The 25,905-nt window shown below is 35.8% G+C and overlaps 2 protein-coding genes across 2 annotated transcripts; one reads left to right on the forward strand and one right to left on the reverse strand.

Moving 5' to 3' along the window:
• Nucleotides 1–662: 662 nt before the first annotated feature.
• On the reverse strand, nucleotides 663–11,440 carry LOC123661671 (mitotic spindle assembly checkpoint protein MAD1-like). The gene is made up of 14 exons (XM_045596620.1): nucleotides 11,293–11,440; nucleotides 11,046–11,215; nucleotides 10,777–10,965; nucleotides 10,267–10,425; nucleotides 8,917–9,111; nucleotides 8,223–8,405; nucleotides 7,708–7,881; nucleotides 5,112–5,254; nucleotides 4,550–4,719; nucleotides 2,430–2,563; nucleotides 1,869–1,946; nucleotides 1,533–1,639; nucleotides 1,306–1,404; nucleotides 663–1,133 (listed from the first exon to the last, which is right to left on the reverse strand). Exons 1-14 carry the CDS (start codon nucleotides 11,432–11,434, stop codon nucleotides 917–919), a joined length of 2,160 nt encoding a protein of 719 aa, XP_045452576.1. The 5' UTR covers nucleotides 11,435–11,440; the 3' UTR covers nucleotides 663–916.
• A 6,013-nt stretch (nucleotides 11,441–17,453) lies between these two features.
• Nucleotides 17,454–25,880, forward strand: LOC123661385 (protein arginine N-methyltransferase 6). Its single transcript, XM_045596350.1, has 6 exons — nucleotides 17,454–17,510; nucleotides 17,600–17,836; nucleotides 18,306–18,499; nucleotides 24,333–24,544; nucleotides 24,901–25,123; nucleotides 25,436–25,880. The coding sequence occupies exons 1-6, from the start codon at nucleotides 17,454–17,456 to the stop codon at nucleotides 25,638–25,640; spliced, it is 1,128 nt and encodes a 375-aa protein (XP_045452306.1). The 3' UTR covers nucleotides 25,641–25,880.
• Nucleotides 25,881–25,905: the final 25 nt, after the last annotated feature.

The following is a 25,905-nucleotide window of genomic DNA, read 5'->3' on the forward strand; positions in this document are numbered from 1 at the left end:
AGCGATATAGTTATGCTCATAATTCATTTTCAAAAGTGAAAAACTAGAAAATCTTATTGAGTACGCATCATGAAGAATAATTCTTGTAAAATCTATCCCAGGAATTTATATTCATAATAGAAAGTTGTTAGGGACAAGTGCAAATGCAAATGTAATACTTCCTTAGTGTTGATGGTAGATTGTCTGAATTATGCCAAATTAATGATTACATATCTTGGAACAACACAGGAATTTTGTATACGGCTAATCACTTGGTCCATAACATACATATTAGGTTTTGCATTATCTCTGACGACATACCATCTTTTCCGGACTGTGTCGACCCAATAGATTAAGAATATCGTGTACTAGACAAATACAGTCAAAAGATAATTTTCAATACATCCTGAATTTTGTTATTATTGCAAAAAAAAAAATTGAATTGCATTATGATACATTAGTTTCAGTAACTTTGAAACGGACCTTTTCGCTTTATTAATATCCTTATTCATAAGAACCTAAGATATCTTGTCAACATTTTCTGTCCTGTTTCATAACACACTTATTTTTAAAATAAACCACTATTGGATATTTCCACCTCTGTCAGCATGATGCAGGACGACAATAATATTTTCATACACAAATGAAGATTGCTATCAACGCATATCATAATAAAAACCAAATAAATTGCACCAATTTTAATTCAAGGGAGACGCAAAACTATCAAAAACCACTTATCATACAAAAAAAAACCTCACAATTTCACAAAGTCACTTTTTGGACATTACCATACTGTACTTATCATTTAAAAATAGTATATCCAGTCGCTCAGTGATCAAATTTAATGGTTCCACAGTGAGAATATATTATATATATGTGAATATATCATAGTCACATAGAGTGAACGTTTATTTATTACCCACACTTCACTTATCACTTAACACTCTTGTGCATCCTGTTGCATGGTGGTCCGAGTAAATAGCTCCATGGTGAGTGCACTTAGGAACACTGGTATGGAGCGGTGATGGTGTAAGTGAAGTTCTACTAGTTCACCTAATGATGCCGAATAATCCGTATGGACCATCTCAATACCGTCATCACATAGAGTGAATGTTAAGTATTCGTCAGATGACTCGGCGTACATATTTGAAATCCTGTAAATAAGAACATTTCAATATAATACTGTTTAAATAAATAAAAAAAAAAAAACTAAAAAACAGTAAGTAAATGAGATGACAAATAAATTTAATTTCAAAATAGTCGAAGCTAAAGGTGACTACAGTATTAATATTGTAATTGTTACTATCAATATAAGTGTTATCGTACCTATAATTTTTATGGCCAGTCCTGTCTATTTTGTAACCGAGAAGCATGTAACATACATCTCGGTATTCCTGAGCTGAAGAAGTAAACTCTTCTTTCATCCTGAAATTATTAAAATCATAAAACATTTGTATGGGTGAAGTGAAATAACAAAAAAAAAAATAACAAATGTTTAATATATTTTTATAATGGATAAAATTTATTGTACAGATTGTATGTACCAAAGTTACCTTTGTAATTTTATACGACTATTTTCTAGTTGTGTTTTTAATTGTTGCATTTCTTCAGGACAGGCGCGAGATCCACCATCCCGTAGTGCAGCCTTTAACTTTTTAATCTATAACATAACGACGATAAAATCAATAAAATAACTGAATTTGTATTTCAATAATTAAAACTAATATTAATTCGGATTCATGTTTAGTAAAACAGTATTTAGAATTGTCAAAATTGTATTTTAACTTAACACTGATGTAAAGTTAGGAGGTAAATATTAAATTGAGGTACATATTAAACACCAAATTTAGAGGTGAATGGTAAAACTAAATTCTAAATTAGAAACCTACCTCTTCTTGAGCAGACTCGAAATCAACTTGCATTTGCTTTTGTGCAGCTGCAGCAGGATTATCAGCTAAATGAAGGATCTGTAAATAGTAATATTAACTTTTTATTTCTATGTACAATTTATAGCAATGTAATTTTCATTTTATAAGGACCTTCTTCTTTAAAAAAAATGATTAACACCAGTAAAGTCTTTTTCAAGTTATGGCGTGATCAAGAGAAATAGGGATTCTTTTATATATATAGATAAACAGCAAAATAATACTGTTTTCAAGCAGTATTGTGTTCCTGTTGGTGAGTAAGGTGACCAGAGCTCCTGGGGGGGTTGGGGATTGGGTCGGCAACGCGCTTACGATGCTTCTGTTGTTGCAGGCGTCTATAAGCTACGGTAATCGCTTACCATCAGGTGAGCCGTACGCTTGTTTGCCGACCTAGTGACATAAAAAAAATATATAGATTTAGGGTCGTCCACTAATCACGCGAGGCCCGAAAACCAATAAACACCTTGAAACCTTGATGTCTATCTGGAAATTTGTATAACGTAATGAAAAAATAAAAATACTTACTTTTGTAGGTGCGGCAAGTTTCTCCAAATGAGCTTGTAATTGTTCGCGTTGGGCTCGGAGTTTTGCAACCTCTCGCTTCGCGGTTTCGGCTTCATCTCTGTATTTGTTTGCTTCTGCGCGTGCATTTTCTAGTGCTGAGGATATTTTAAAATGACATTAATTACAAAATTCTTCTTTCTAATAATGGATTAAAAGTAATAATAAATAGATGTCTTTAACGAACACACATACTACACACTATACACATAGGGTTACTGGAAACCGCACCGTTAAGTGATAATTAAATGACTTGTTTACCGCGAGGTTGAATTCAACCCCCAGATTATTCTATGCACATGTTACGATCTCATAAGTTTATTATGTTCACAAAACGGTTTATTTTTCCTCGTTCACTCTTCACTTCGTTTCACTTTAATATTCCCTCGTGCCCTGCAGCGACTTCTCTAACTACTGTACAGTGGCCCCAGCCCACACCCTAGCGTCACGCGCTCGATAGACAGCCCGTGTGGCACGCGGCCGGCGCACCTCGGTCGCCGCGCTCGCCGTCGTGCGCGGCCAGCAGCTCGCGGTGCGCCTGCAGCGACTTCTCTAACTACTGTACAGTGGCCCCAGCCCACACCCTAGCGTCACGCGCTCGATAGACAGCCCGTACGGCACGCGGCCGGCGCACCTCGGTCGCCGCGCTCGCCGTCGTGCGCGGCCAGCAGCTCGCGGTGCGCCTGCAGCGACTTCTCTAACTACTGTACAGTGGCCCCAGCCCACACTCTAGCGTCACGCGCTCGATAGACAGCCCGTGTGGCACGCGGCCGGCGCACCTCGGTCGCCGCGCTCGCCGTCGTGCGCGGCCAGCAGCTCGCGGTGCGCCTGCAGCGACTTCTCTAACTACTGTACAGTGGCCCCAGCCCACACCCTAGCGTCACGCGCTCGATAGACAGCCCGTGTGGCACGCGGCCGGCGCACCTCGGTCGCCGCGCTCGCCGTCGTGCGCGGCCAGCAGCTCGCGGTGCGCCTGCAGCGACTTCTCTAACTACTGTACAGTGGCCCCAGCCCACACCCTAGCGTCACGCGCTCGATAGACAGCCCGTACGGCACGCGGCCGGCGCACCTCGGTCGCCGCGCTCGCCGTCGTGCGCGGCCAGCAGCTCGCGGTGCGCCTGCAGCGACTTCTCTAACTACTGTACAGTGGCCCCAGCCCACACTCTAGCGTCACGCGCTCGATAGACAGCCCGTGTGGCACGCGGCCGGCGCACCTCGGTCGCCGCGCTCGCCGTCGTGCGCGGCCAGCAGCTCGCGGTGCGCCTGCAGCGACTTCTCTAACTACTGTACAGTGGCCCCAGCCCACACCCTAGCGTCACGCGCTCGATAGACAGCCCGTGTGGCACGCGGCCGGCGCACCTCGGTCGCCGCGCTCGCCGTCGTGCGCGGCCAGCAGCTCGCGGTGCGCCTGCAGCGACTTCTCTAACTACTGTACAGTGGCCCCAGCCCACACCCTAGCGTCACGCGCTCGATAGACAGCCCGTGTGGCACGCGGCCGGCGCACCTCGGTCGCCGCGCTCGCCGTCGTGCGCGGCCAGCAGCTCGCGGTGCGCCTGCAGCGACTTCTCTAACTACTGTACAGTGGCCCCAGCCCACACCCTAGCGTCACGCGCTCGATAGACAGCCCGTGTGGCACGCGGCCGGCGCACCTCGGTCGCCGCGCTCGCCGTCGTGCGCGGCCAGCAGCTCGCGGTGCGCCTGCAGCGACTTCTCTAACTACTGTACAGTGGCCCCAGCCCACACCCTAGCGTCACGCGCTCGATAGACAGCCCGTACGGCACGCGGCCGGCGCACCTCGGTCGCCGCGCTCGCCGTCGTGCGCGGCCAGCAGCTCGCGGTGCGCCTGCAGCGACTTCTCTAACTACTGTACAGTGGCCCCAGCCCACACCCTAGCGTCACGCGCTCGATAGACAGCCCGTGTGGCACGCGGCCGGCGCACCTCGGTCGCCGCGCTCGCCGTCGTGCGCGGCCAGCAGCTCGCGGTGCGCCTGCAGCGACTTCTCTAACTACTGTACAGTGGCCCCAGCCCACACCCTAGCGTCACGCGCTCGATAGACAGCCCGTGTGGCACGCGGCCGGCGCACCTCGGTCGCCGCGCTCGCCGTCGTGCGCGGCCAGCAGCTCGCGGTGCGCCTGCAGCGACTTCTCCAGCTGCTGCACGCGCGCCGCCAGCAGCGCCGCGCCGCCCGCACCGCCCGCCGCGTCCCCGCTTATAGACACCGTCAGCTCCTTCTCGTAGCTATCGAGCTGCTGCCTGCGTACCACAATATTAATGTTTAATTTATAAGCACCCACAATCGGCGACGCGTTAGAGATCATACATTAATAACGTTAAGTTTCGGAGAAAGAGCCCCCCGGTTAGGAAAAAATCACGAATTATCACAAGAGAACACACGAGTTCTCACAACACACACACAATCTTGTGTTCAGCGAAAAGTACATACACATTTATTTTTCGCTTAACGCGACATTACTAAACCAATAAATAACTAAAAAACAACAAAATGGTGTAATGTCTGTCTAGAAATTTTTATAACGATGCTTAATTTTCCCAAACTTGATATTAAATCATCAACCTCTTGAATTTTTAAACTAGACACAAGTTTATTTTACATTCAACTAATCACATCGCAAATTATTATTTACCTGTAACTATCTCTTTCTCTTGTGACAAGTAATAGTCGTTTTTGCAACCGATGTATGAGACTCTCTTGATTCTTACGCACTGTTTGTAAATCAGTGAGCTTCGTATTTGCTTTGTCACGTTCGAATTTGACAGTCGCTACTTCCTAAAACAAATAAATATTATACCTACATTAGAAAATATACCATTTGTAAAACTTTTAAATAGCCATTGACTGTGTCATAAATAAATAAACAAATAAATATGACATAAGTATTACTATAATAATCTTCTTAAAAAAATTTATGAGAAATCTTACAGAATTTTTAGATATCTTCCTAATGTATAACCGTATAGTATATAAGTACCGTAGTACCGTATAGTAACCGTATATAAGTTTAAGAGCCATTTCACAATTTTACGCTCTGCAAGTTTAGGTAAATTTGGTCGCATCGCGCGAGTCGTACGAGCCGCGCGATCTTTGTGCTAGTACGTATAGTGTGACAACCAAAAGACCATCGTGATCATTTTCTGATGTATAATAAAAATTATAACTATGGTATAAAATGTTTTTTACATAATTAATTTGTTAAAAATTTCAAGTATGTTATATAACAACAGTCAATAAATTTAAAATAAAATTAAAAAAATCAATTTTATGAAACAATTTTTTTAAATTGATTTAGTTTTTTCAGTTTACGAATGAATCTAATATTTACGATATGAATAAAAAAGCATTTAATGACATCGACACCGACAAACATATTAATTAACAAATAACAAGACAAACAGATTGAAATGCCTATTTGTATTGATAGTGTGAGAAAAGAAAATTAAATTATACATTTGTTTACAGAAATTATCATTATATTATTTTACATTTGTCAACACTAGCGCCGTCATACGCAATTAGAAAGGAATTTATAAGCAACAGATGCAACGATCGCGCCACCTAGCACATTGTTCGATAAGTCATCTACCCTCATTTATTATATTACTCGAGTTATTCTGACGTGTACGAAACGAACGGTGCAACCGCCGCTAAGGCAGTCTTGGCTCTGGCTTGGCACGATACACTTGTTGTATCCTGCTAGTAGCTTAACCTAGACTCATTAAATAATTAATTTGTGCAATCGAATTAATTATTACTTATTACGATTAATTTGACTAGGCGAGGCGTATAACTCGAGCAGTGAAGGTGAGCGTTGATACGTATCAAAGGAGGCCTCCTTAAACCTACACCTGGGTCGCAAGTCCTAGGCACTGCTCTGAGTTACTCCCTCCGCCACACGATGGACTCGATCGGAGCGCTGAAGAGCGCGCACGCATCCACGTGGTCGGTGTACGTTACAATCTTGTTATAATCTTTTAAGTACTACCTACATAATATTGTAAAGAGTGCGAGTATAACCTACGCCCGCGCCCTGCAAATATAGAAAAGCAGCTTCCAATCAGTCGAAAGACTACACATTCATTTTCGTAATATGTTTATTTTATTTATATTTTATTATGAAAGTATCAAATGCGTTTTATCCGCTATAACAACAGGCGCTTGGCGCGTGTGAGCGAAAGAGACGGCTGCGCAGAATTTGGCGTGGACCTTACCTCTAAGAGCGCTAGCGCTCGACTGATTTACCGGGCTTGATGCGTGGCAATATATACTATCTTTTTATTATTTAATATAAAATGTATTAAAAATAATTACATCTTTTAATTATTTTTTTTTGTATTCCTTAATGATGTAAGTTTACTTTGATGAAGATAGTTCGTTAAAATTTCTTAGTTTTCTAAGAGAAATATCGCTTTTAAAATTGTACTTATTTGGAAAATATTCGTAACTTTAAATTTTTTTTATCGTTTAATAGAGATACAAATGGAATAAAAATCTATGATAGTGGACAACAAAATTATATTCCACATATTATGATATTTTTTTAAAATGGTTTCAACGTAGAGGTTATTGAAAAGTAGGACTTCAAAGTATACATTGCGACCGTTTACCCAGGGAGGAGGCTGATGAAAAGGTTAATAATTTTATACACATAATATAAATCAAAATTCTGATCTGACTATGGACTACAACAAAGGTTGCTCTATTATATTTCAAGAATACAAATTACATTATTGCATCCAACACTGAGATTAACGACGTCAAAATATTACAATTTCGCGGATTGTTACCGATTTTTGTGAAATGGCTCTTAACCAACTGACACTTTAATGCTTGAGAATAACAAATATTTAGAAAGTTCTGTAATACATTACATTATTTATAGACAATTTCTCAAATCATATCGTCTCAGTTTTCGATTTCCTTTCATCACTCATCATCATTTCCTTTCAATTATTTATTTAATTTCAATTTATTTATTTGCTATTCTTGTTATATGAAAAGGTCTTTTATACATAACATAACAATGTTTAAGATGATCAATAAGTGTACGGCAAATTTAACATTTAAATATATAACTTATAATCTAATTCAAAACTACCAATAGAAATATGGTTTATTTTAGTTCATAACTATTTTTTTTAAAAATAAGATGATTTGCAACTTTAAACTAGAGCTATCAAACACATAAAATAACAGTTAATACAAATAAATGAGTTTCATCCCACCTCTTTAAGCTGTGCAAGTAGCGACTGTGCCTCTGTGCATCCAGCTACTGCATTCAACTGCCCACTTAGTGCAGAATCCAAAGCAGACGACAAAGCTCTGGCATTTTCTATACCGTGGTTATGAGCTGCTGTCTTCCATTCCTCCAATGATGATTCCAAAGCAGCTATTTTCACCTAAAATAACAATTATTACTTTAAAATTCTTGTCGAGTTTCGCAATCTAAACAATATTCATCTCTTAAGAGTCATTTTTTCTGGTTGTGGATAATGCAATTTGACAGATGACAGCAGATTTAAGTTTTGTTCACAAAGCCAACCTTATATAAACCAAAACAAAAAAGTAATTGCTGCTTTACACTATTAATATAGAATACCAAACATTTTTTACTCGGGCTTTAAAATTGAGCAAATTGTTTGTAGCTATAATAATTATTATTTGGAAAACGACAGTTTAAGTGTTTTTGAAGCTTTCTTGAATAGATAATTTTTTTTTTTCGACCTTTTGATAGACTTACAGTTGCTTCATGCAATTCCTGTTGCAACGGTTGCAGGGTTTCTAATTTAGTAGTGAGCAAATGCACTTGCTCTTCAAGCAAAAGTTTGTTGCATACTGCATCTCGAAGATTTCTTTCTGCTGCTCTCAACCTTACTACTTCCTTTTCTAATTCAGCCATGTTTGATAAACGTTTTTGGGCTGTCTGAAATTAATAATGCATAATTTAAAAAATTAGCTTCTATATATTTTGATACTTTTAAATATTAACTAGTTGACCCCGCAAACCTTGTTTTGCCCGATATGCACAGAAAATTTCATGAAATTGGTCAAGCCGTTTCAGAGGAGTATGGTAACTAACATGTGACACGAGAATTTTATATATAAGATTTATTATTTTTATTTAAAAAAATTGTAATGCATGTATTAAACTTTTAAATTATGTCAGTTAATTTTGATAGTAAAAATGAATAAATACTCATTGCAGTAAATTTACAGTTAATTCTTCCTACATGAAGGAAGAGGCCTATGCCCAGCAGTGGGATTTTACAGGCTGAAACGTTAAGATTAATCATAATATGTACTCATACATGGAGAAAGAGGCCTACATATAGAAGTGGCCTACATATTTAGGCAAAGACTGAAAAAACTCCTAAATAATAAATAGCAATAAAATCTATATACTGAGTGTGATTTAGTGTAATTTAATCACTCACTTTTGCCTGTTGCTGCCAATCTTTATATGAATCCTTTTCATACTCCAATTCCTTCAGCTTGTTTGTAACTTGTTGCAACTCAAACGTTTGCTTTTCAAGCTGTGTTCTTAATGTTGTGCATTGTTCAGCCCTGGAGGTCTGTCTCGCTACTTCTTTTTTTAAAATTTCTACCTCTTGCTGTGCGCCTTCTAAAGCCTAATATAATAATAATAATAATAATAATAATAAAGACGTTTATTCACCAAGCATAAAAAAAAACAAAAGATTTCTTAGTCTAATTTACAGAGATTTTATAAAAAATGCTGGTGAAAAGGTCGTAGACTCAGCTTATTGCTGCTTTTCAGTCCGCACCTTTACAAATGCTGCCAGCACAGGACGTTAGATTTACATTTAAAAACTAAATATAGTAACGAAAAAAGTAATGAAAATAGTAAATGGTGAATGGAATTAAATAGAACATCTACACATAAAAACCATAGCAATAAGTAAATAAGACAGTAATAAATAATATAACAGACAATAATAATAATAACAGTATTTAATAATATAGTCTATAATAAATAACCATTACAGTGTAAATAAAAAACATTACAACATCCGCCAACCCGCATTGAAGCAGCGTGGTGGATAAAGCTCTAATCCTTCTCTTACATGGGGAAAAAGGCCTATGCCCAGTAGTGGGATATTACAGGCTGAAGCGTAAGCATTACAACATTTCATATTCAATAGGTTTACAATTTATGACTATTTGCAAAGTATACCTGCCATGTTACTATTTTTTCTTATAATTTATTTATTTATTTGTTTTACATGGACAGGGGTCCTCTGTAATAAATTATAATCACTTATAAAACTGCCATTATACTCTGTTTAATCTGTTTAATGTTTACATATATATAATTTTTTTTTCCACACAACCTTAACCTATTATTTAATCATTATATATTTTATTGCACCTCCATGTGCAATAAAATATATAGTGATTAAATAATATTAATTAGTTTAGATGATACCATTTAGAAACACAAAACAGTATTTTTTTATGTCATCAAATCTATACTAATAAACAAATTACAAAGAAAAAGATTGTTTTTTTGGTTGAACACATCAATCTTAGGAACTACTGGTCCGATTTGAAAAAATCTTTCAGTGTCATGTAGCCCATTTATGGAGGAAGGCTATAGGCTATATATCATCACGCTAAGACCAATAGGAGCGGAACGACACTGAAAAATGTTTCAAAATTGTTTTTTTTTTCCTTTTAAGAGCTTCCCCAGCTAGCCCAAAGTAACTATTCCACGCAGAAGAAGTTGCGGGCAGAAGCTAGTTTAGTACAAATACTATTTTCACCTGTAGTAATTCATCCATGTCTTTCTTCATTTCAGATATTTGATCTTTACTGCTCACATTGGCTTCTAGTAATTTATCTTTTAATTCAGCAATTTGTTTTTGAAGCTCAATTTTATCCTTATCCCACTTCATTTTGTACTCCTTATACTGTTTAGTTGCCTACAAAACAATATAATTAGTGTACCATATACACAAATATTATTTAAGTAACAACAACAAAACAATGATTAAACTAAAAAGATATTAAAACTAAACAGATGAATTAAGACATTTATTTTTTCATGTTACTTTATAAAGTCACTATAGAATTCATAAGAATTTTACTAAAATTCCTTACTATCCACAATTATAAGTGTTCCTTTTTTACAAAACTAATTACTATAAAAAACAAAATTAAATTTAGAAACACATTCAATTACACATATTTATTTTTACAATTCTATCGATCATTTACTTTATTTAAAAAAACAAAAACCTTTACTAATAAATTATACTGGTATTCTTATATACCTCAGCGTATTCATCTTTTAACTCTTGTTCTCGTCTTCTTATTAACTGAAGTCTTTCCTCCATGTCCGACAGAGCCCGCTCATCTCTTTTATGTTGTTCAGTGAGTGATGCCTTTTCTTCTTCAAATAGAATTTGCATTTCTTTACGTATTGTATGCTGATGATTAACCCTAGCTTCTAACTTGGTAATCTGTTAACAATTATAACAGTTAAGTGTATTAAGTAAAAGTACCATTGTACTTAATTTGACATGAGTAGTTTTTACAGCACCTGAGCTTTAGCTGCAATTAAATCAATCTTAAGTCTTTTCGCTTCCCAGGGCGAAGGTGGTACCGATACAGCATTTGAGGAGGAGTTAGATCGGACGCGCTTCTCAGGCGTTCCAAAGTCGGTGGTACCCAAGGTAGATTTTCTTTTACCCAACGATAGTAGTATAGTATCTAAACAAAAAAAAAAGTTATCTGAATGTCAGTTTTAGAAAGCAATGAGATAGAGATAAAACAAGACTACACAATACCATCTTTTATTGACTGATTACTATCAGAAAAATTTAATTTAGCAGATGCCGACAATTTATCCTTCGGTGGATCAGTGTTTATTACCCGCCTAAATGGTTCCAATACATCGTTAAACAAAGACATATCTCCTTCTTTAGCCATTTTCTAAGATAACGTAACCTTTATTTCATGAATAATCCACTCATAATAATTAACATCGGTAACTACTACTGTTTGCCAATATATAAACGGTAAAAATCGAAACTTAGACAAAAATCACATTCCCAAGTTTAACTTGAAGTTGTAGCAAGGTGACAGAGTCGCGTTCACACAACAGATAATAGTTTATAATATTTCATAGATTAAATATAGGCATGGCGATCTGAAATCGATTAATCGAAGAATCGATTTTTCGGACCAAATAAAAATGATTGATTTCAGTTGGCAGAGGCTTAAACCCTCTCACTGCTTCCATTAAATCTTCAACCAGGACCGCTTAAAGTAAATAGCTAACTTATATTCTTTCTGTACCTAACCGGTTGTTATATCTGTATTGTATATGGAGTCTGTGTTTTTTACTGGCATTATTATTTCTAATTCTTATGTTCGAATGCTTTATGCCTCGGCGAAGGAGGAGGAGGAGGGGAAGGAAGAGGGTGAGGAGGAGGAGGAGGAGGAGGAGAATTAGAAGGAGATTTCGCTCAGTGAGATTTCCTTCAAGCATCAAAGTAAAAAATAAAACGCTGCGTTGGCACAACAATCACAGCACTGGTTTGTGCCTGTTGCACTGGCGGTTGCTGATTCGATCCCCGCACATGACAAACATTTGTATTGGCTATACAAGTGTATGCCGTGGTCTTGGTGTTTGTCCAATCCGTGTGGGTCTCCCCACCGTGCCTCGGAGAGCATGTTAAGCCGTCGGTCTCGGTTGTTATCATGTACAACTGATAACGATCGTTACTCACAGTAGGGAATATATCCGCCTACCCACATTGGAGCAGCGTGGCGAGGATTAAGCTCTGATCCTTCTCCTACATGGGGAAAGAGGTCTATGTCCGGTAGTGGAATATTACAGAAATACATACTGAAGCGTAAAAAATAAAAAGCACTTTACTTACTATCAATTCAATTATTATTCCGTAACAAACACTACATGAAAAAAAATTGGGAGCGTACAAAGTACACATGTCAGAAGTGAAACTTCTTTGGCAAACTAATTACAAAAAGCTAATTTAAAAAAAATTAATTGAAAAAACCAAAGAGCAACACGGAGGGGAGTAGCCATGTACAGGCGTTCCCCTCTGTCAAGGTATAAGGCCAAATGGCCATATGCAAACAATAAAACTAGTTGCCGCCGCACTGATCACTAGACTAAATCTAGTTGCGCGATTGAATTAACGTCCTTCAAAAAATGCCAAATTGTTCTGTTTTTACTGCAAAAAAAGATCTGCCACGTCTAATTTACTAAAACATGGCGTTACCTTTCATATGTAAGTATTTTTTAATCACATTATTACTTGTATACTTCTTTTAAACCTTTTTTAAACTTAAAAATTACAAATATTATCGTTCGTGTTGACTCGATTTGTTTAGCAACACAGGCCGCTCGCCCGCATACAATATGCGGATCGGTCGAGCGACTGATCGGAGTCTATTTCCGAGAAGTCACTGTCGCCGAGCAATAGTGTTGTTACCGGTTTGTTTGTAGATGGTTATCGATAAAAATGGCAAAGGCAAAAGAGGAGACAGACATTTTTGAGATTTTGATTTATTTCAATATTATATTGGTAGCTTATTTTAATAAACATAGTTATATAATAAAATTGCATTAAATTAAATATAATACACGTATTATGAGTATTAATACATTTTACTAGAATTACTTAATGTGAACTTCCACCATAATGTTTTATATAAAAATTTGGCAGGTTTTCTAAAAATCCAAATTTAAGGGATACATGGAAAAAAATGGTAATAACAGATTAACTTGGACGCCCACAAAAAATAGTGTAATTTGTTCAGATCATATCAATACCACTAACTTTTAAGTGTTGGCGAACAATACAAGGATTAGTCGAGGGCACCAAACCAACACTAACGCCACACTGTTTTTGTCCCGTAAGTTTTTTTTGTCTCATGTACAAGGTAATCAAGATATGGTTCACCTTAGTCATAGTAGTGAAATGAAGCTTAGATTTATCAACTTTGAAAATGAACAATGTCCATCCTTTCAGAGTTACAACAAATCATTAAATCTAGCAGATGACAAGCTATCATCTTATGATGCCATTAGTGTTACGCTCCCTACTCCCGATTCGTTGACATCACCGTGTACATCATCAACTCCTCAAAATGTATGTTAACTTTAAATCGTTTATTGTAGGCTGGCATTGTTTGGCACAACAACGTTGCACCAAACGTATTGTGACATAATTATAATAGTTAGACATAGGCTGTCGCGACACTTTTTAACTGACTTCCAAAAAGGGGAGGTTCTCAATTCGACTGTATTTTTTTATGTATGTTACTTCAGAACTTTTGACTGGGTGGACCGATTTTGATGATTTTTAATTTAATAGAAAGCTGATGTTTATCATGTGGTCGCGTTTAAATTTCATCGAGATCTGATAACAACTTTTTGAGTAACCTTTGTTAACGCGTATACAGAGTGGGGATGACAATACGACAAAAATTGATAACACAGGTAATACTAGTTTATAGGAGTATTTCAAAACCATCAAAAAAGTTCTAAGGTCAAAATCAAAAAAATGATTTTTTCAAACAAACTAAATAAGAAAAATATAATAAAATTATACTACAACATGTGTGACTATAGGTTCACTGACCTGTTATGACGCGCGGTGACACAACGAACTACTACGAACTAGGTACGTTGGTTTGTTTGGTCGGTCATAGTAGGTTACTAAATTTTTAAATTCTATCTAAAATAATTATCTTCTTATAATTTAATTCATTAATTTTGACATGATGTCGCCATTAGTGGCCATATTTTTTAATTTATTAAAAGGTCTAATAATTCTATTTTTTCACTCATCAACTGTATTTACGTCTGTTGAGTACAAGTCGTTTGTTACAAAACTTCACAGAAAATGCGGGATTAAGCATTGATCTTCCCGTATCCTCTGAAAAGCATTTGAAATAGTGCGGCTATCGGTTGGACAAATACGGGTGTTCCCATATCTCTCCCGGTACTTCTGTATTGCTAAATTAGCCTTGCCGTGGCATTCTCCGTAAACAAAAATCATGTACTCCGAAGCTGTGTAATTATAACGTGGCATTGTAAATAAAATAAAAACTATTCTTACTATTAACACTAGCGCCTAATTTCGCACAATTCACCTAATAACTATTAAACTAGGCATTTATTCTACGTTAATGTTCTTGTCACTATAAAAATAAAGCGTTAAAATATCGCACAATCACTCCCAAGTCTTTCGAGATAATCCAATAATTAATTAAAACGAACAAAACTCGTGCGCATATGTAGAAAATTGACAAATCAACGCGTATGACATCAAGAAACATGAGTACCTAAATAAACGGCACAGAGACCACTGGCCGCTTGTCGCGTACGCGGCAACTCAAGGAAAAACTAAAAACATGTTATAACATGTTTTGTTTACGCTAGCCTACGCACCAGGGCTGACAGATGTACGATTTTAATCGATACTATTTTTTTTTTTTAATTTTTACTCATCTACGATCGCTAGACTAAAATCATACGCAAAATGTACGATTTTTATATTCCTATTACCTGGAAGCATTTCATAATTAAAGAAACATCATTCACCGGCAAGCTTGAATTTCGTTAATTTCCCTTACTTGAATGAACCTACCACTTTTATATGAATGAGGACTCTTTGAAAAATCATATAAAGGCTGTATTTGTTTGCTTTCTAATGAAACTTATAATTTATCTTGTGGTAATAATTGCGACTTGAAAAAAAAATACATTTTGAAATAAAAAACAATTTGAAAATTATAAAACACTGGCTCAATTTGCTTTAAATTTGTTATGTTTTCCCCATTACAGTGCAATCTGTAATGTGAACGGGAATTCAGCGAAGTTAATTTAATCAGAACAAAACTTAGAAACAGTTTATCCAATGATACCCTTAAGGGCACATTATTAGCCTAGCAATTAATAAGAAGAAACGAAAATGATACGAATTTTAAGCCAACAAATTCTTTTGTTAAAAAATATGACCACAGAAAATTTTGTATGAGTGTGACAAATTTTTCTAGCAGCCCTGGCACAGCCAGTTGTCCTTTACACCGTTAGACGTTCTCAGGGTCATTGCAACACACGTGCCACGTTGATTGTTTTTTTCAGCTGTTGCAAGATTTAATATTTTAATGTAATAACGTGGTATTTTATTATTAATAATTGTTGTTATTGTTATTTGTTGTCTTTATCGCATTTGTTGAACTGCTCGAGCAAAAGTTTCGCGAATATTTTGATCTTGAAATAAATATAGTCAATGAAATACTTAAATTTATTAAATATTGTTGATATGCCATGTGTGCTCCCCGTGATATTACCTACTTGCAAAAACTATGTTAGATTCAGAATTTAGATTTTCAGAATTTAAAATTTAAGCCTTAAAAGAAACAATAAATTTTTAAAAAACAAAAATTATAAAAAGAAAATTATTAGAATCATACTAAATATTAAAACTATTTAACAAATGTTTTTAATATGTCTTAACACAACACTAACCTACCAAAATAGATAACAATTTTGCACGTTTTTAAATTACGCGTACGCGTAATATTAAGTTTGTACCGATCACGCTCAAAGGGTCGTTAACCTGCGGGTGACCGTTTATTAATGTTATACAACACGTAGTAATTGTAAAAAATGAAAAATCATATTTTTTGACTAAACTACTGGATGTATTTTATTGATTTTTTGTATGTGGGCTTGGAATATCATTACATATACGATGTCAAAGTTATTGTCGTATTGTCATCCCCACCCTGTATATTACGTATATTGTATTACTCTTCGATGTAATTGAAGTCGGTTTTGTTTTCGTTTGCGAGCAAATACAATTATTGTAGATAATGATGTGTTGTACAAAGTCTTACTACATTATATATTTCTATTATCATTAGTTTTTGCAGCGTACGCAATGTAAGGAATTTTTTAGGTTATTTTTTTATCCCTTGGGTTACATTATTGGAGTTTTAGTAAGGATCCCTAATATTTTTGAAAATATAATATAACTTATGTCGCTCAAGGATTATGTAGCTTCTCAACGGTGAAATAATTTTTTGAATCGGTCCAGTAGTTTCGGAGCCTATTCAATGCTAACAAACAAACAATCAAATCTTTACTCTTTATAATCGTTTATTTTACATGAAGATGTTTGATTTGTAGTATATAATAAATTAAGCCTATTTTTATAATAACATCTTACCTTTGTATCACTTTAAAAACCTAATTTCCCTAACCGAGTACTTGAATTTATCGATAATGGATATTGATAGTTGTTACAACCATGGCTGTAAGAAAATTGTCAGTGTAGTTGCGGCGTGTCATTATACTGTAATGACACAGAATGTATCTATGTGTGTGTGAAAAATGTAAGTGTGTTTTTAATTTAGTATGTGTGAGTTTTGTAGTGACAGACGATTATTTTTGTGTGGGAATTAGATAAAGTGTGCATGTGTGTAATTTCCCCCCGCAAAAAATGACAGACAATTTTGTATCGGTAGCAGACGCAATGGCTACTCCCCTCCGTGTTGCTCTATGGAAAAAACACTTAAAAAATAATCTGACTGATTTTTAGAGAATTTAAATTTTAGGTTTAGTGACTTTTGTTTTGTAAAATTTAGGGAAAAGCTTTTTCAAGATTTGAGAGCACTGTATTTGTACTATTTGTATTAAAAAAAAAATTGTTATCAATAATATGGTAAACTGTCAAATAATATGTCAAGAAAATGTTGAATGACAAATTGTTACCAGTGGCGAAATGACGAAATCATCCCTGTTTATCTGTTTGTCACTTTGTCAGTTTTGCTAACATGTTGCTAACAAACCGCATGAATGATCAATGAACGATTGTTAATGTTAAATATTTACATTTATAGGTTATAAAAATAAGAAAATAAAGTAAACATATTTACGTTTTAACACGATAACAAGGAAATAGACATGGATATATGTACAAATGAGTCCAATGACTATTTTTCTAGCTATGAAGATTTAGAGGTACTAAATAAAATTCTAACCTGTTAATTTATTTTATAATATTAAAACGTATGAGTATTTTAATTTAATTTACTTTAATTTTTTTTTAGATTCATAGGCTAATGTTAGAAGACCACCCTAGAACTGACGCTTATAGAAAGGCTATTTTAGAAAATAAATCATATTTCAAAGATAAAATAGTAATGGATGTTGGCTGTGGTACAGGTATACTTTCAATATTTTGTGCCCAAGCTGGTGCTAAGAAAGTATATGCGGTAGAAGCTAGCAAATTGGCAAATTTAGCTAAAGAAATAATCAAAGAAAACGAGTTTGAAGAAATTATTGAGGTAAATTAATTAATTTGTTTAATCTACATTTTTCATAATAATTCGTTATTTTTAATTAAAATCTCATGCTTATTTATAAAACACAAGTAGATAAAAAACTTCACACTTAATGCAACCCCTTTTTTTACGTGGGGAAAATCCTCATGGACAGGAGGAGGGTGTGACAGACTCTTACTACCTAAAAACCGTCCACGTGTGAGCAGACCTAAGACTGCCTAAGTGGGGCAAGACGGGATCGCGCTAGCATGCACCACCCTGCCCGATCAAGATGCACCCTTGAGTCAGGGTTTCAGAAACACACACAATACAACCACAAATGCCTATACCTTAACAAAAGTGCCATATGGCCTATATCAACATTTGTCTTGTGCGAGTATTGGCCTGTGAATATTGTACTAATGTGTCATCATATTATTCACTATCAAAGGAAAAAATGAAATCTAAGTAAATAAGTTTTTTTTTTCAACAGGTGTTACACAGTAAAGTAGAAGATGTAACTCTACCTGGAGATGTTAAAGTTGATACAATAGTATCTGAATGGATGGGTTTCTACTTACTTCATGAAGGAATGCTAGATTCAGTTCTCATAGCGAGAGATAAATTCCTCAAACCTGGAGGTGAAATGTTTCCAGAAAGTGCTGCTATCTATGTTGCTCCATGTAGGTGAGATTTTATTTTATTTCATATAAATAAGGAATACTTTAGGAAGACCCGGATGTGTGGCGCGAACTTGGGGAGGCCTATGTCCAGCAGTGGACTGCGATAGGCTGAAGCTGAAGTGAAGGATTACTTTTTATATTATTATTTTATTTTATCAATGGTATTGTTATTTTAAAGTAATATTTATGGTAATATATGTAATTTTTATTTTCTATATAAGAAATCCGGATGTCCTTTATTTAAAAAAAATTTATTATCATCTAACACGTGGATGGTTTTTAGGCAATAAGAGTCTGTCACACCCTCCTCCTGTCAATGTAATTCTGTTTAATTTTTTATGTTTAAATTGTAAACATTCTGGACAGTCTGCTAGGACTATATCCCTAGCGACAATCATAGCTAAGGTTCTGGACAGTCTGTTTGATATACATTACAGAAAGCTACTAAAATTCACGATGCTTAATTCGGTTTTAAACCTGAATTGTCTACGGCGAGCGCGATTATGTGTCTTGAGCAGACTGTACGGTACTACACAGACAGGAAACGCAGATACTACTTGGACCTGTCCAAAGCTTTTGACTTTGTCTTGTATAAAGTTCTATGGCATAAACTTAGGATGGAAAAGAGCCTAAGGCCGGAGCTGTTATTGTTGTTGTAGTACTGGTACGGTAACCAGTCAAATGTTATTAAATGGGAGACACTATGAATGACCCCTTACAAGCGTAATTGTGGAGTAAGTCAAGATGGGCTTACCTCACCAAGGCTGTTCAACCTTTTTATCAACCAGCTGATAGAGGGGCTTGGCAGAGCCAGTATTGGATGCTCAGTTGTTGGTGTCTTTATAAACAACATCAGCTATTCGGATGACATGGTTCCTTAGTCCCGAGGTCAGTGGCCTCCGAAAGCTACCCAAAATCTGTGACGAGTATGCGGAGAGAAATGGACTCAAATACAACGCCAAAAAGAGTGGGTTCCTTGTGTTCAGGGGAAAAAACAAACCCACCAATTTTCAGCCCATCATACGATTGTGTGGATCTCCCCTGAAACAGGTGGTTGAGTTCAAGTATCTTGGCCATATAGTTAACGAGCACCTTGTGGAAAACGGTGATATAGAGAGGGAGCGAAGGGCGCTGTCGGTCCGAGGCAATATAATTAGCCCGCAGATTTGCTCGTTGTAATGAAGAGGTAAAATTAACGCTGTTTAGAGCATACTACCAAACCTTTTACACGTGCAGTCTGTAGGCGGACTAGGGCCTTTAAAACTCTTCGCGTGCAGTACAACAATGTGCTGAGAGTAGTACTGGGGTAGCCACGTCACTGCAGTGCATCTGCCATGTTTGCGGAGGCTCGTGTGGACGACTTCTACGCGATCTTCCGGAAACGTGTATCTTCCATGATGAGTCGGCTGGCGAACAGCATCAACACTCTATTCGGCATATTGGCGTGCAAACTCGACAGCTCACTATGGAGGAGCTGGAATGGTGCACACACATAAGCAAACAAGCGTGTGTGTACTTACCCTTGGTTAGAAAATTTAGCTTTAGTTACCTAGTCCATAGTTCATGTTATTTTATTTTTATTTTCTTAGTTTTCTGTTTTTGTCTACTATCACCATTTTTTTTTTGTTGTGTTTTTTACTTTATTTATTTTTATTTTTACTTATTGATTTTTTAATTTTGTTTGTTTTTGAGTTTTGTAATATCACTACATCACTACATAGTATAAAACAAAGTCGCTTTCTCTGTCCCTGCACATGTATGTACGCTTAGATCTTTAAAACTACGCAACGGATTTTGATGCGGTTTTTTTTAATAGATAGATTGATTCAAGAGGAAGGTTTATATTTTATTTTATTTTTATTTTTATTTATTCGGAAAACAAACAGTGTTTCATTACAAAAAAAAAAAAACATATCCAAATGAAAACTATACACCAATTACATGTTTTCACAATTAAATTACAAAAGCTTGTTCACTTGATACAGTTGTATTAAAATAATAAATGCCACCTACGGATCAGTTCGAGAGCCGTCAAACCAAGTGTTCGTCAAAGTAGTTTTGAAATGAAGTGTTGAAGAAGTAAAGAGATCAAGCTGAGTGGATGCCACCACACTATTTAAACTTTTAGCGCCACGAATAAAAAAAGAGTTTTGTCTATAATTTGATGCGGACTGCGGAATGTCCAAACATAAAGGTTGCCTAGATGTTTTATAAGGCACCCTCAAATTAATCTTCGAGAGTAAATGTGGAGAATCTACACGGTTTTGAGCAATTTTGGCTAGAAAGACAACGTCGGCAATTTGTCGCCGTTCCCGTAAGGGTAGTAAATGGTGTCTACGGCACCTTGCCTCATAATTGCAATCGTTGATTTCCAGCCTGTACTGTAGATATTTCAAAAATCTACGCTGTATGGACTCAATCCTATCAATGTAGACATTATATCGTGGATTCCAAACCTGTGAACAATACTCGAGAATACTACGCACCAAGGAACAATAAAGGACCTTAATTACCTTTATACTATTAAATTGGAAACTTGACCGAAAAACAAAGCCCATAGTTTTATTAGCCTTTTTACAGATCAGGTCTATATGCCTGTCGTATGTTAATTTAGAATCATGCATAATACCCAGATCACGGATCTCATTTACCCTGTGTAACACCTGATCTGTAAGTTTATATAGAGTTTTCAGGAATTTAAATTTACGAGTGAAAGTCATACAGTAACATTTCTGAATGTTTAGCTGTAAGTTATTACGAAGGCAATATTGCTCGAAACGTTCCAAATCCTCCTGTAATAGCTTAGAATCGCTTGGTGAATCGATATTTTTAAATATTTTCATGTCATCGGCGTACAGAAGGAAGTTAGAGTGTTGGAAACAGGAGGCTACATCGTTTATAAAAATATTAAAAAGCAAGGGCCCAAGCAATGACCCCTGGGGAACTCCAGAAGGGACATTATTCCAGTTTGATGAGAATCCGTTCACTACTACTGCTTGCGATCTCTTTTCGATATAGGAGGTAAACCATCGGTATAAATTACCAAGAATTCCAGCAAAGAGAAGTTTTTGTAGCAATATTTGATGATCAATGCAATCAAAAGCTTTGCTAAAATCCGTAAAAATTGCGTCAACTTGACCCCCAGAATCCATGCCAGTTGTAACAAAATCTGTGAAAGATAAAAGATTAGACGAAGTAGAACGCATCGCTAAAAATCCATGCTGTTCTGGAATAAAGAATGATGATAATGATTGATAAACTTGAGAATACACTATGCGTTCAAACACTTTAGCGAAGAGGCATAATTTAGATATAGGTCTGTAATTCTTGACATCATTTTTAATACCACTTTTATGTATCGGGGAAATAAATGCGGATTTCCAAATACGAGGTACGAGTCCCTCCGAGATTGAGCGCTTGAATATAATAGATAAAGGCACGGAAATTGATTCAGCGCATTTGACGGCAAAGATGGGTACAATCTGGTCTGGTCCTGAACCCTTGGTTAAGTCCAATGCCTTTAATAATTTCTTAATTGAATCTATACTGATTTCTATATTACTAATACAAACAGAGACGTTATTTGGGTTTAAAGGTGAATAATTTAAGTTGTTCCTATGTGACAATGGAGAAAGAAAAGTGGATTGGAAAAATGAAGCAAAAAGATCACAAACACCTTGTCCAGTATCCGCAGACTGTCCCTCATAGTATAATTTAGACGGAAGGGAGTTAGAACCCTTATTGTTGGATTTTACAAACGACCAAAACTTTTTTGGTTGTCTAACTATCGCATCTTCCGTGCGTTTTATGTAATTATTGTAGCACTCCTGTTCCAGACGCTTAGCCCTAGTTCGAAGAAGTCGAAAAGTGTCGAGGTCAGCCATATTACCATAAACTTGATATCTTTTATTATATTTATATTTTTCTTTCAGTAGTTTCTTAAGTGAACAGCTATACCACGGTGGAAATGATGAAGAACTTATTATTTTATGAGGGACATGTTTATCTCTAATATTGTATAAGTGGTGGTAAAATATCTCAACGGCATTGTCCAAAGGGCTATTGTTCAGGTCCATCACCCAGTTCACTTCATTTAGTGAGGAAGAAATGGCCTCGTAATCTGCTTTGTCATAAAAATATTTAAGTATATGTATAATAACATCCATTAAATAGTGGAGAAATACTGTTATTTTTGAGTTTTCTAATGTTATGTCGTAAATAATAATTTTTTTTTCGCTTAAATTGCAAACGCAGGCTGAACCCTACGAGATTTATCAAAATAATGTACTAAGTATTGTACACATTGAAAAGGTCTACAGAAAACTCCGCGATGGTATATACCTATCTCTTATGGATATCCCACAATAACATTTTTTTTGTCATTTACTTTTTACGACAAATAATGGCTAATTTTCGAAGCGATTTTAACCAATACAGCATTAATCCTTATCCAATTAAATACCTTAAATATGTTTTTTATTTAATATAGATCTATATGGCCTTTTACAGCATATGATTTAAATGAATATTTTCGAAGATATTACAGATTTAAAAATCGCGGTACATAGCGTTTGCGGTGGTTCCAGCCGGCTTTTACTCTAAGTTAACGCGTGCGGGCCACGGGCAGTAATGAATAAATCAAAACTACTGGATCGATTTTAATCATTTTTTCAGTGAATGACATAGGCTATAATTATATTTTATACCCGTGCGAAGCCGGAGCGGGTCGCTAGTCTTACTATATGCAAACGACTTAAAAATTTACCATACTATAGACAGTTTTAATGATCACGTCAAATTTCAAGCAGATCTTAATAGATTTTCTACTTACTGTATAAACAACAAAATGGAACTTAGTATAAGCAAGTGTAAGCACATCACTTTCACGAAAAAGAAATATGTTAGTCGCTTTCAATATGAGTTATGCAATGTACAATTAGATTCTGTTAAATCCATCAGAGATCTTGGAGTCTTGATGGATTGTAAGCTACATTTTGATATGCATATTGAAAATATTAGAAGTAAAGCTTTCAAAATGTTCGGTTTTGTCATGCGAGGATGCATTAATTTTAAACAGACATCCTCTTATATTACTCTATATAATGCTCTGGTCCGCTCTCAGGTCGAATATGCTGTGCTTGTGTGGAACCCGTTATACAAAAAATATACTGCGATACTCGAAAACATTCAAGCGAAATTCTTAAAGAGTATGCATTACAGGTGTTGTCTGTGTCGAATGCCATATGACCAGTTGCTTAAGAAGTATAAGCTCATTACCCTAGAAGCTAGACGTAGTCAACTTGAAGCTATGTTTGTGTATGATTTGTGTCACAATAGATATGATTGTCCTGGTCTTGTGAACCAAGTATGTTATGGAGTGCCGAATAGAACCCACTGTCGCAATATTATTAAAATGTTTGCCACATCTCGCTGCCGTACAAACGCTGGTAGACGATCTCCACTGCATCGAATGCTTAGTTCTTATAACGATCTGTTTAACGCAATCGATATTGCTGCGACGAGTCCCCGCACTTATAAAAAACTTGTATTGCAATGTTTGAATTAATTGGATTTACCTTGTAATTATAGCTGTTTGTCTTGTAACTGTGATCGACTTATTTTTTTAATATTTGAGGTAATCCGTGGTAAACGGTGTTGGTATTACGATAAGTACTTTTTGTATATATAGGTACTGATGTTGTTGATACCCATTGTAATACTGTTTGTTTTCCCAAATAAAAAGAAAAAAAAAAAACCAATATGGGCTTAAAATTAGTCTGAAATAAAGTATTATTATTATTATTTTAATATATTGTTTATGTAAAATTCTTTTTTAGTGTTCCTGAATTATACAATAAGTGGAAAGATTTTCATGGTGTATCATTGTCAACATTCTCGAAACACTTAAGGTCGAGTAAAAGCAGTAAGCCTGAAATAATGCAAATAGAAAAGGAGGATCTCCTTGGTCCAGAAGTGGCAATGGCGTGGATTAATTTAAGAGAAGACACTGTTCAAGATCTTGATTCATATGCTATTGAACACGTTGTAGGTTTGTATCTATTTTATAATAGAAAAAGAATTATACCCCAGAATCCATAGATTATGTATAGATTCTCAAAAGAAAATCCATAGTGTTAAATTCCTTCACTCCTCATAGTTACTGTGATATCTGCTTTTTATATCAATCTGCTTAGTCAGAATTGAATGAATACACATGGTAACGTCATTATCTAGACGAGCATTAAACAAGAAACCTACCCACACTTAGTTTTTTTTTTCATATATGTATATAGATAATTATAGTCATTGCAAATAATATATGCTCTTTTTCATGCTTTAGATAAATTAGTTTAAATTTTAAAGCCTTAGCAATGATTTATTTTAAACCAATATCCAATTATTTAGGGACCAGTAGAAGTGGACAGTACCAAGGTATATGTGTATGGTTTGAATGCAATTTTCCCGAATTAAACGGCAACAACAGAGTGATATTAAAAACTGGACCAGAAAGTCCCGCAACACATTGGAAACAAACTATTATTCTTTTGCCAGAAGAACAACAAGTTGAAGAACAGGAACCAATTGCATTTCAACTGGATATGAACAGAGATCAAATTCATTCAAGAAGGTAATTGAATTATATTTAAAAGCAATTTTGCATCCTAATAGTAACATGTTTAATGGACTATAAGTTATTTATATACTTGTAAAGTAGTGCAGATCTTGGAAGATTATTTATATTGTTATTCTCACTATTATTTTATTTTAAAAAAAATAGACCAAAGTGATGAAAATTAAAACTATTTTTTACAGTTCAAAAATAAAAATAATGAGATTAATCTTTTAAGACTAGTAATACAACAATATTAATTTACTCTCATAAAATCATGTTGTAAAAAATGCCTTAAATCTGTTATGTTACAAATTACATATTTTTTAGATACAATCTTCAGCTATCATTATTAGACCCAGAAGAAGTGGAACATCCAGTTCCATGCACTTGTCACATGACAAAGTGTATCCTCATGAAGACTTTCATGCTCCAACATGCAGAACATGCAATAAGTGAGAACTCGCATGATGTTAGCTTAAGTATATTAGAAGATGACAAAATTGATGACAATGATGATTATGATGACGAATGATAAATAAAACTCGTATTTTTCAAGTTATTTCCATAAATAAATTTGTTACAAAAATTAAGGTTTGCCTTATTTTTTTTTTACGTTAATAAGACGTGCAGTAATGATATCCAGTGAAGCAATTCATTAATTGACGGTTTATTTTTAATTATTCCTCATTAGTGTGTACTATGAATATGCCAGCATTACTTGACTAATCTATATGATACTGAAATCAAGTATAATAAATCACTCAGAAATGGATCAAAGACCAATATTCTTCAAGGCG

Source organism: Melitaea cinxia, chromosome 17 (genome assembly GCF_905220565.1).
Source record: "Melitaea cinxia chromosome 17, ilMelCinx1.1, whole genome shotgun sequence".
Classification (NCBI taxonomy): Eukaryota; Metazoa; Arthropoda; class Insecta; order Lepidoptera; family Nymphalidae; genus Melitaea; species Melitaea cinxia.